At 38.4% G+C, this 11,338-nt stretch overlaps 2 protein-coding genes across 4 annotated transcripts in view; one reads left to right on the top strand and one right to left on the bottom strand.

The window, feature by feature from the left end:
- Window positions 1-997, top strand: part of LOC107715261 (high choriolytic enzyme 1-like) — a 12,155-nt gene extending 11,158 nt beyond the window's left edge. Inside the window, exons 7-10 of the mRNA XM_016521345.1 lie at window positions 95-273; window positions 397-478; window positions 574-701; window positions 819-997. Of these exons, the coding sequence (XP_016376831.1) occupies window positions 95-273; window positions 397-478; window positions 574-701; window positions 819-826 (397 nt within the window). The 3' untranslated portion in view covers window positions 827-997. The remainder of the gene's footprint in view (window positions 1-94; window positions 274-396; window positions 479-573; window positions 702-818) is intronic.
- Window positions 998-2,650: 1,653 nt separating this feature from the next.
- Window positions 2,651-10,487, bottom strand: LOC107715362 (potassium channel subfamily K member 4-like). Of its 3 annotated transcripts, none has more exons than XM_016521479.1 (8): window positions 10,244-10,487; window positions 7,319-7,406; window positions 6,883-7,144; window positions 5,910-6,024; window positions 5,601-5,761; window positions 5,218-5,404; window positions 3,757-3,899; window positions 2,651-3,437 (listed from the first exon to the last, which is right to left on the bottom strand). In XM_016521479.1, the coding sequence occupies exons 3-8, from the start codon at window positions 7,069-7,071 to the stop codon at window positions 2,805-2,807; spliced, it is 1,428 nt and encodes a 475-aa protein (XP_016376965.1). In that variant the 5' UTR covers window positions 7,072-7,144; window positions 7,319-7,406; window positions 10,244-10,487; the 3' UTR covers window positions 2,651-2,804. The 3 variants fall into 3 exon arrangements, with proteins under 3 accessions (XP_016376965.1, XP_016376964.1, XP_016376966.1); XM_016521478.1 differs by having other exon boundaries at window positions 10,270-10,487; XM_016521480.1 differs by having other exon boundaries at window positions 10,297-10,487.
- Window positions 10,488-11,338: the final 851 nt, after the last annotated feature.

Raw genomic sequence — 11,338 nt, 5'->3', positions numbered from 1 at the left:
AGGGTTTTTTTTTTTTTTTTTGGTGATTTTGTGAATTTCAGTTCTTTGAATATGTATGTGTATACACACACATGTATATGTGTGTTCTTTACAGCTGCTCGTCTACTGTAGGGAGAGCTGGAGGTAAACAGCAGTTGTCTCTGTCTGTGGGCGGCTGTGTTTTTCACGGGATCATTGAGCATGAGCTCCTCCATTCTCTGGGGTTCCACCACGAACACACCAGGAGCGACAGAGACCAGTACATCTGGATCAACTGGCAGAATATTCCACAAGGTGTGTGTGTGTGAGAGAGAATGTGGACCAATCTCAAATTCTAGAGGTGATTTTAAAAAATCGTTTTATTTTATCTTAATGAAAAACCTCCGTACCAATGAACACTTGTTTGCCCTTGCACAGCATCTGCACACAACTTTCAAATAAAGGACACAAATAATCTCAATACCCCTTATGACTACAACTCCATCATGCATTATGGAAGGTAAAACTTCACCCATATTACTTTTGAATTCATGCTTCAGTACGGATATATAAAGTACATCCTCAAGGGAATTCACTCTCACCCTTCATCTGCAGGACAGCCTTCACCATTACATATGGCATGGAAACCATCGTTCCAATTCCTAACCCTTTAGTACAGATTGGACAGAGGCAGGAATTGTCTGACATTGACATTCAGAGAATCAACAAGCTCTATGAATGTGGTGAGCACATTACACCCATGTAGTCTCATATATTTTAAATGGCGTTTTTGACAGTCATGACTGTACAAAAGTACTACGATTCTGATGGAGTAAAGATTTATTTTTTTTAACCTGCAGCTCTTTAAAGTGAACGCTGAAGATCAAACCCCAGTGAAATACAGACTGTGACAAAATAAAAGGATTATGGTACTGTGTAACAAGTTAATCTTTTCCTTCCTCCTTTGTCTGTAACTTGACCACATAAATGTAATGAACTAACCGCAGTGCTGAATTGCAATAAACCTTGTTACGGGTCAGTCCTGATGTGGTTTCGTCTTAGTTCCTAGAAGGGTTGAACCTCTCAAGTTACTTTAATGAGTTAAGGGAAAATACACGCACCACACTCACGAGCCATCTGAACGCAGCTTTCCTGTTCGAGATGCATGTACACAATACCAATGCCTGTTTCTGCCTCATTAAAAAAATACGTCTAAATTATTAATAACAGAGTCGCCATTATGAGAAATTATCAATTTAAAAAAAAAGTGGCAACTGAGATTTAAAGTCACAATTACATGTAGGGCAAAAAAAGTGGAAAAATTGTTATGTTAAAGGGGTCATATGATGCGATTTCAAGTTTTCCTTTCTCTTTGGAGTGTTACAAGCTGATTGTGCATGAAGCTGCGATTATGGTAAGGGTTACATTTCCGACGCGTGCTTGTGGTGTTCGGCCAATCACAATGCACTGGGTCAGTTGGCCAATCAGAGCAGACTGCGCTTGTCAAAGGAGGGGGCTTTGTAGAAAACGAAGCGTTTGAGAGAGGCGGGGCATAGAGGACCTACAATAATGTACAGTATTTGAAAAATAATGTGTTTTTTGAACATTAAAGCATGTCAACATATTCAGTTACACCAAATACACAAAATAATGATCTTTAAAAAAGCATATGACCCCTTTAAAAGTTGCAATTTAAGACACCGTTGTTATATTAATAGTTGGACACAAAGTCACAATTATAACGTCGCAATCACAAGACAGTAGCAACTGAGATTAAAAATCAAAATTATGAGAAACAAAGGTGGATTTATGAAAATTAGTCACATTGTCAATTTTAAGATTAAAAAGCTGAAATAAGATTTATGAGAAATATAATTGCTAACGCATAACACTTTTTTTCTTTTTCTTTTTTTTAAATTTAAAGTCACAATTTCAAGATATACGACAGTTGTGAGATGTGAAGTCGCATTTATGGTAAAGGTATAAAGTTACAATAAACAAAGTAGCAATTGTGGGATTTAGTCAGAATTATATAATCCCACAAATGTAATTATAGAGTTATATATATCAAAATATATGACGTGTGAGATATGAAGTTGTAGTAATCTGAAGCAAAGTTGCAATTATGAGAAAAAAAATTGGAATTACAGGAAAAAGTGGCAACTAGGAATAAGTCACAATTATGAGAAATACTTATATTGTGAGATATAAAGTGTCGTTTGTTATTTATAAAGTTGCAAGATTGAGAAATCCTGAGAAAAAGTAAAAATAAAGTTACAACGGAGTCAAACTTGCAGACATGAGAAATAAAATTATTGGTACCTCTTTTTTTAATTTTTTTTACTTGAAGCAGAAACAGGCTTCCATAGCAATGTTATTTACCACTAATACAAAACAGTTACAGTTTGATGAACTCAAGCAGTAAGCATCATTTGAGTTGGATCAGTAACATGGATTAGTGTCATTCCTGTATTATTCTGATATTAGGAAAGAAGTGAAAGGCACACACAAATCAAACATTCACTGATGGTCAGTGCATCCATAAACAAATGAGCCAGTCATGTGCAGTGAACGGCCAGTAGATGGCACTAAGTGTCTGATCACCATGGCCTTCCTGCACATCAGGCCCCTATCTGATTACCCAATAAAATTTCTCACTCATGCTGTGATTTCACCCCCCCCCCACCCCACATGGATAGTTTCTTATTTTGTCCCAGTAAAATCTGAGAATAACGCCAGGTGCCTTCCCTGTGGAGCACAGAATATCCTAAAGCTAGCAAAGTAGCAAAACTTTATTCCAAAGAGGCTTTTCTGAGGAGCTACAAACCCCATGAACACCTTGACGCTCACAGCTTTGGCGTAGGTGGATCTTTCTGTCTAATGTCTCCATTTGGCGCTTTATTCTCTGGTTCGTTGGGACTGGTTTTAGGAGTCTTGGGTTTCTGTTGATCCCTTCTCAAGTGTCTCCTTTGACGTCTCCTTTTGGGCCTGTCTATAGAAGCTGGGTTCGATTCTGGTACATCCAGCAGGGGGTCCAGGTGAATCTTGCCACTCACTGCATCTGAAGACTCATCGATGTACGCAAGATTTTCCCCAAGGTAATCCAAGGGCTGAGAGAGGACGGGATCTTTGGGCATGGCATGGAGTTTTTCTTCTTTCACTAAATCTTTGCCCTTGTCGCTACCCACTCCCTCCGGGACCCGGTCTGTTTGGGTTACCTCCGACTGTGACTCAGAGCTGCTTTCTGACTCATCCGATGAACCCGAGTAGGAGCTGGATTCGGATTCATTCTCCTCTTTTCCATCCTCTCCGGCTCTACCCTCACTGCCATTGTGTCTGTGGTGTCTGTGGCGCCTGTGACGCCGCTTTCGTCTTGTGTGCTTGAAAGGATCTTCAAATTTTCCAGACATGTTGAAATCCACAGACATGTTCTGGATGTTCTGAGTCCAGTCTGAGGCATGTGCTCTCAACCCCTCCATCTGGGAGCAGAAAGTAGGGCAGGAGAAATGGAAAGGCTTGAGAGTTATGGAGAGATTTGTATGTCACCATGAACAGAATGATTGAAATTTGATGCAGATTTTAGGTTAATAGGAGATGTGGAGATGCACTACGGGTATGAGGGGAAATGGAAGGAAGGTTATCAAGAAGATAGAAGGGGCCGGAATTGAGAAGAGAAGTTAAAAATCACATTTGAGTTGCAGTGTTGAGTCTGACCAGGCACTAACCTTATTCATTAACTGCTCAAAACATTTGATTATAAAAAATTAATTAGACATCAAGATTGAATCATTGGCCTACCTCAGCTCGGGTTTTTTTGGTAAGAACCAGGATCCAGTTCCCAATCATGGAAAGAATGGACACAAAGTAGGCCAATCCAAACAAAACCCAGAACCACACCAGAGGCTTGTACCAATGATTTTTACCTGCATCACCGCCATCACCTGATGGACAAGAAATTTACAAAATACATAGAGTAATTTATTCAAATTTATAGTTCACCCAAAAATGAAAATTGTGTCATCATGTAATCACCGTCATGCAGTTCCAAATTTGTTTGACTTTAGTTATTCTGTTGAACACAAAGGAAGATATTCTGAAGAATGTTTCAGCATTTTTTTGTCCGTATTATGAAAGTCAATGGGGCCCAAACATTTTCAAGCTCCAAGAAGGACATAAAGTTAGCGTGAAATTAATTCAGTGAAAACATTTGAAATGAACGTTTGATTAATGCATACAGACAAAAATGGTGAGACAAACCTAAAATGTTTGGACAAGAACCAATTAGGTTTGACAGCATTTGATGTTTGAGGTTTGTGTCACCATATTTGATGTAGTCTGCATATACAGGTGCATCTCAATAAATTAGAATGTCGTGGTGTATCTTTTTCTTCCACACTTTTTCCTTCCACTTTCTGTTAACATGCTTGGATACAGTACTCTGTGAACAGCCAGCTTCTTTGTCAATGAATGTTTGTGGCTTACCCTCTTTGTGAAGGGTGTCAATGATTGTCTTCTGGACAACTGTCAGATCAGCAGTCTTCCCCATGATTGTGTAGCCTAGTGAACCAAACTGAGAGACCATTTTGAAGGCTCAGGAAACCTTTGCAGGTGTTTTGAGTTGATTAGCTGATTGGCATGTCACCATATTCTAATTTGTTGAGATTTTATTTTGAATTTTATTTTGATCATTAAAAAATAATCATTTGAATTCAGACATCTTGGAATATACCCGTATGGATTAACTGAACTTTGTGTGCTTTTTTTTTTTTTTTAAAGTTCCATTGACTTTCATAATATGGACAAAAACAGCTGAAACATTCTTCAAAATATCTTGTTTTGTGTTCTGCGTTAGTGTCATACTCATTTGGAACAACATGAGGGTGAGTACATGATTTTTCATTTTTGGGTGAACTATTCTTTTAAGTGTGTTTCTTGGTAAATAGTGGTAAGATGTTGGATTCAATGGTGGATTGGAAATGGTGGAATGGAGCCATTGAAAAACAATCAACCCATTAAACGCCCACCACAAGATGTCTGCAGTGGTTTGTTTTTTTAATATTACGTATCATGAAAGAACGTGCCACGGTTAAATGAGGTCTTCTTCGCTGAGGGTTAAACATCTTCTTGAGCAAGAAGACAAGAGACAGGACAGATGCTTACATATCTTAGTTTCAATCAATTTGATCTCGAAATAAAGTGCAAGCTATTCATCAAACTGTTGCAAGTGAGCAAACATTTCAGGATTTCCCCCAGTGGTACCTGCAACATAGTCTCCAAAGCCCACTGTAGTGAGGGTGATGACCACAAAGTAGGCGGATTCTAGCCAAGTCCAATCTTCGACCTTCTGGAAGACTAAAATTGGCACAAAGATGAAGAGAACACAGCCCAGCAGGATGGACAGCACAGCGGTGATGACACGCACAATGGTCGGGCTCACCTTCCACTTCTGAATGGAGAAAATAAAGAAGACTGAAGAAAAATGTCAAGAAAGCTGGAAATGAATCACTGTGACAAAGGTTTACTGCACCTTGATGTATAAGAGCCAGGAAAGTGTATGAAAGACTGTTTATAAAATAATACAATGATAATATTTTAAATAATGATTGTCTTGTGAGGTTATGTTTGTCATCATCATCATTTACCCATAAAAGAGCTTCAACTTTAGCAATGGCATTCCTCAGCGACGTCCCCAGATGGTCTCCTGCGGCAGCCAATAGAAATCCAAACAAAGGAATGCCCACCAGTGTATAGCAGATGCAGAAGAGCTGACCCCACGTTGTCTTTGGAGAAATGTTCCCATAACCTGGACCACAGACAAACACTTGCTGTGATCTGATGGCAGATATTTTTAGACATCTCACAGTGCCAATGATCCCCAGAATGCAGAGGCCAGGCCAGGCTCTAGCTTTAACATGCAGGTGTGTTCAGCCAGTGATGTGGCAGTCCCATACCGATGGTGGTGACAATGGTGCCACAGAAGAAGAAAGCACTGGCCAGGTCCCAACTGGTGCTGAATGTGGTATTACTGTTGGGGTCAACTCCAACACTGATAGCCTCTGCCACCACCTGTATAGAGACAATGGAGTATAGGGGAAAAAGATTAGATATTAAACACAGGTTGAGTCCAAATTTTAATATGCCTCTGATCATAGAACTTTTTAGGTTGGGTAGAATCTGCGATCTCTGTCCCAGTTCATTTGCAGGCTTTCATGGTTGCAATGTGCTGTGTTTTCCACCAACTGGCAACCCAGGGTCTCGAAATACTATTGGGTTAATTGGCAGTGGGCGGAATCACACAGACCAAAACAAAAACAGACATTCCGACTTGGAACGCACATTTCAAAGTAGAATAATTGGCTGTAGCATTCTGGAATTGCATTGTTTTTCAAAGAAACAAGTAAGTCAACTTAGCATGTTTTGTAAATATCTGCATATTGTGGCATTTTTATGCCTTAGTACAGTCAGAACATTACATACAGCACCTTTAAGCCAATAGTTTACTTCTAGGGCTGATTGATAACAATCTAAATTTAAAAAATCAACAACGAATTTTGATTAATCAGTGGCTGGTTGCATAAAATACTTAGACTAGTCTTACAAGTGAAGTCATCATAACATTTTTAAGTCAGTTGCATAAAAACATAGATTGGTCTAATGTGAATCCAAAAATGAATCCAGACTGATTCCCCTTTGGCTAACTGCTAGTTGGTCAAACTAGTTCTGAAGACACAGTTTTAACATAGAGGCTACGTGGGAGCAACTGTGTACCAATACAAAGAACACTGATCAGGATGTGGAATAACAAGTTTTTTTGTTTTTTGTTTCAGTATATACAAAATTTAAATTTGGTTTTTAAAAATCTGATTAATCGATTGACCAGATTAATCGATTATAAAAATAATCATAACATGCAACAATACTTACATCTATCAGTTTCGATAGATGCTCAGGGTCTACACATGTGTAGTTGCCCAAGAACTCCTTACGGGTAGCTTGCAGCTCATCATGATGGCTTTCCTCATGTGGAGCCTCCAGGGCATTGAACACCAAAGCCCCCATCATCAAGTACAGGAGCACCCCAATAAGGACGAATATAAGGGTGGAGCCATGCATGGCTGAACGTCTGCTGGAGTCTGTCCGTTTCTTGTCCTTTCCACTGCTGGTGTCGTTCCGCTTGGGGACGAGGCTGCAAAACCAGCCGAATCCATTAAAGAGAGTTGCAAGCAGTTCATGGTGAAAGCTTAAGCGTGACCACAAATTAACTTTACAGAAGATTTTGGTCTAACCCATTAAAGCTGCAATATCAGTATTAGTCTACAACATTCAGAATTTAAACCTAGCACAACGTTCAGCCACAAACCTGTCCTTTTCCTCCTCGCGTTTCTGGCTTATCCAGTTGCTAGAATCTTTGGATCTGTATCCACATGGAAACACCTCGTCCTCGTGATCTGATTGAGGTGAGGGGACAAGTGTTTTAGACATATAAATGAAAACCTGTACAAAAAAAAAACCCAACTTGGTTGGGCAAAATAATGTGAACGTCTGAAAAATAGGCAATATTTCTTTAAGGTGTTTTACCACCATTTGCCTTTAATACAGCTTCCAATCTTCTTAGAATAGATTCATACAACTTTTGAATAGTCTGCAGTTGACTGTCATCGAACAGAACATCTGCCAGTTGTTTCAGAGAACTGCCCGCAGCGGTGTGATAATATTCAAGTCAGGAGATTGATTTGGCCAGGGAAGATGTTGAAGTTTGTGCTCCAACAGTCCAGGTTTTATGATCTTGACGCCATTAAACCAATTTTTTTCACAGTTGCGGATGTTGGCTTTGTGAGGTTCTCTGTGGTCGGTTTTTGAGGAAACGGGGTCCTCAAGGTAAATACTGAGGTTTGCTGTCACTTTGCTGCAGTATAGTTCTGTGTAGTTTGGACACAGTCCTTCTTAGTGATCGCTGGTCCCTATCATTCACTTTCAGTTTTTGATCACTATTCTTCTTCGCTGATGAAGTCTTGCCATGCTGTTGTTCTTAAAACACCAACCAATTAGGCTGTTGAGGTTACAGACGCTCCTGCTAAATGGGCTCCCATGATTTGCCCTTTTTGGAAGTCTGACAACTCACCCATTTCACCCACGGCTTGTACTAAATACTGCTGAACATAGGTATACAAACTAGAGAGTATAGAAAACAACAGGATAAATAAAAGACAATCACAAGGTTTTTTTCTCACTATAGCCTACACACGATATTAACCTCTATAATAATGGGTGTTCACATTATTTTGTCCAACACCTGTGTGATTTTTTTATTTTTTACTTGACAAATATAAATTTCAAAAGAATCCTTCCTGAATAAATGTATAACTTTATTAAAAAAAAAAAAACCCAACCCCAATCTTTTAAAAGGCAGTGTACATGTTGTTGTTTTTAATATTTTATAAACCACACATTAATTATAGAAGTCTATTTTAAGTCCTTTTGATGATTTAAAGGACTTTGACGACACCCAGTCAAGACATAAAACACATAAGGCCCTGGTATCCAATGTGAAACTGCTCTGAATGCTTTCCTAACTTTAAACCAATGTATTTTTGGCTTTCAGTGCACAGTTATACTGACAGGAATCACATTGAGGGCCAGGTGGCTCCCAACATATCACAAAGGTTGCACCTTCACAGTCATGTTGCGAAACAAAACTCATCTGTCTTCTTTTATTTACTGAGTAGCAACATCAGACATTTACCAGCTGTTAGACAAACAAAGCCTATAAACAGGACATACAGGTAGAGGTTAATCTGGGACAAGAGGACTCACTGATTCACTCTCAGAACGATTCTGAAGATGATTCTTGTCGATACAGAAGATGAGCTCTAAATGCGAACTATATGCAAATCAAATTACAGAAAGTGAGAGTAAGAAGCACTTACAGCCAGTGAAGGACGTGTCAGCTGTGAATAAAATATGTGAAGGAAAAGTATCGTGAATAAGAATTACAGCTTAGCAGTTATTGATTATTTTAAAGAAATGTGTTGAGGTTTATGTAATTTTCTGTATGGGCACATATAGGCCTATACGGTTGTGTTTCTACATTATATGGGGTAAGTTGTCAAAGTGGAACCTATACATTTAATATATATATTTTTCAGTTACAACAAATAAAAAAATAAATTAAAACAAAACATTCATTAAACTGTGTGTGTGTGTGTGTTTCATAATTGTTTTATATTTCAATTAATTTTTTTTTGTTTTGATGTTAACTCATTCGAAATACTTATGCTTAATGTTACACTGTCAAAAATGATCAAATAATAATTATAAAAAAAATGTTTCAGACAATAAATAAATATTAATTGTTAATCATTAATAAATTGTATTGTATACATTTATAACATTTAAAAACATGTGACAGCGTTCTCCGACCTGGTATTTAATACAATTGAATTTTTCAGTTAATTAAAATCTGGTGATATTGAGATTTACATTTTAATTCGGAGGACAGAATTTACTAAAAATATTGTCATTTATGATGGTTTTGAAAACTAACATACAAAGCCACTGCTAGAGAAAACACATTTCTTATAGTCTGTGAGAATGTCACATGTTGTGCGGCCAAATTATTTAGCAGTTCTCATATTTTTATTTTATAGTATCAAGAGATATTTGTAATGATATACGCTGTGAGTTCTATTGAGGACAGCATTTGTGTATTTACGAGTGTATGACTAACTCATGTGCGTGTGAATGTGTGTGTGCGTGTGTGAGATCTGAGAAGCTTCAAATCCCAGGAGACTGAAATGTCTGTGGCAGTTATTGGGTTTAGAGTTTGAGTCCGAGCTCTGGAGGATCTGCTGACTGCATAGTTGCAAGCTGACTATAAAAAAGTGGTTTGGTGAACCAGCAAATATAAACATATTCAGGCAATTAGATCTAGTAATTAATCAAACCAAAGGCAATCTCCCCAAAATATACAACGACTGCCACGCAAGTCTAAGATTTCACAGCGTCAATGTCCAACTTTATAGTGCCTTTATAGTGTGTAAAACAAGTATTTACACCTTCTTTTACTTGTAGGTAGAGGCATGCATAATTGCTATTTGATTTGACTCAATACATTAAACTTATAACTTAATATCTGAATTTCCATGCACAGTAACTAAAAATACACCCAAAAGACAGCATTAGTAAATCACTTGGTCCGAAACTTCCAAACAGACCATCACAGGACGTAATGAACTTCCATGCAGGACCGTGGCACCAACAATGCACACATTAGCACTAAACTTACAAAATGAATCAGGAACAGATTCTTACACACAAGCTCTCAGGCCCATCTCCCACCTCAGAGCAGACAGTCCGGCATATCCAGAGTGCTGCAGCCGCAAACTGCAGGATTCCTTCCAGAGGGTGTGTGAGTGTGTGTGTGTGAGAGAGAGAGAGAGAGAGAGACGGACAGCGACTGCTGCTGAGTGCCCAAGAATGAAGAGGTACTCAATCAGACGGAGGCAGAGCTGAGAGAGTGAGTGTATGCGAGACTGCCAGCATGTTAGTGGGCTTTGTCAGTGTGTTTATGTGTGTATGTGGGAGAGGGTGGGATCAGCGGAACAGGGAAGGGCTACTACAGTAAAGGATGGTGAAAGAGAAGGAGGAAATGAAGAAAAAAAGGGAAAGGGTGGGGTCGATGCAGAGATTCCGTGCTTGATCGGCTAATTGGTCTTTCCCTTTGGATCATCGTTTTCCCAACCCAGTTTATTCCAGTTTAATGGGATGGTTCCGTTCGAGAGGAAGGTTTATGTTCCGCTTGGAATACAAATTAAATTTTTATATATGTATATGCATGTGTGGGTGTCTATATATATTAATAAATGTCTTAAAGATGAAAATCTTACATGGTACAGATTATACTTAATTTTAATATATTAATATTTTATTATAATATATTTTTATATTTATTAATATTCATGTTCTACTACTATTATTATACTATTAATGAATTAACATTTACCTAGATTAATAAATGCTGTTTGAAAAACAAAGATGAACAAATCTACTTGCAAGTACAGGCAAGTTATAATCACAGTAGGCTTCTCTGGTCACTCCAGACGTTATATTGCTCAGTATATTTCATTACCTCCCCTTTACTTTCTCTCATATTTGTGCTCTCTCTCTTTCTCTCGGAGTAGGCAGTGCAATACAGCTGATATATAGAAAACCATCTTTTCAGTCTACCTTCCCTTGCATTTTGTCTCCTTCTATCTCACACTTCCCATATGCTTGGGTCAGTATCAGAGTGACATGTGATTCACGCTAATGTGCAGAACTTATTGGGAAGTGCAGCTGTAACATTGCAGACGGTGCATGGCTCTCTCAACTGTATGCCAGG

This window comes from Sinocyclocheilus rhinocerous, unplaced genomic scaffold (genome assembly GCF_001515625.1).
Source record: "Sinocyclocheilus rhinocerous isolate Xijiao unplaced genomic scaffold, SAMN03320098_v1.1 scaffold299, whole genome shotgun sequence".
In the NCBI taxonomy this organism is placed as follows: Eukaryota; Metazoa; Chordata; class Actinopteri; order Cypriniformes; family Cyprinidae; genus Sinocyclocheilus; species Sinocyclocheilus rhinocerous.
This window is presented reverse-complemented; position numbering and strand designations above follow the sequence as displayed.

Excerpts from the sequence above, each read along its gene's own strand:
- LOC107715362 (XM_016521479.1), bottom strand. The coding sequence starts at position 7,071 with ATGCATGGCTCCACCCTTATATTCGTCCTTATTGGGGTGCTCCTGTAC. Across the intron at positions 3,900-5,217 it reads CTTTGGAGACTATGTTGCAG|GTGATGGCGGTGATGCAGGT; the intron begins GTACCACTGGGG and ends CTTGTCCATCAG. Across the intron at positions 3,438-3,756 it reads CCAAAAAAACCCGAGCTGAG|ATGGAGGGGTTGAGAGCACA; the intron begins GTAGGCCAATGA and ends TTCTGCTCCCAG.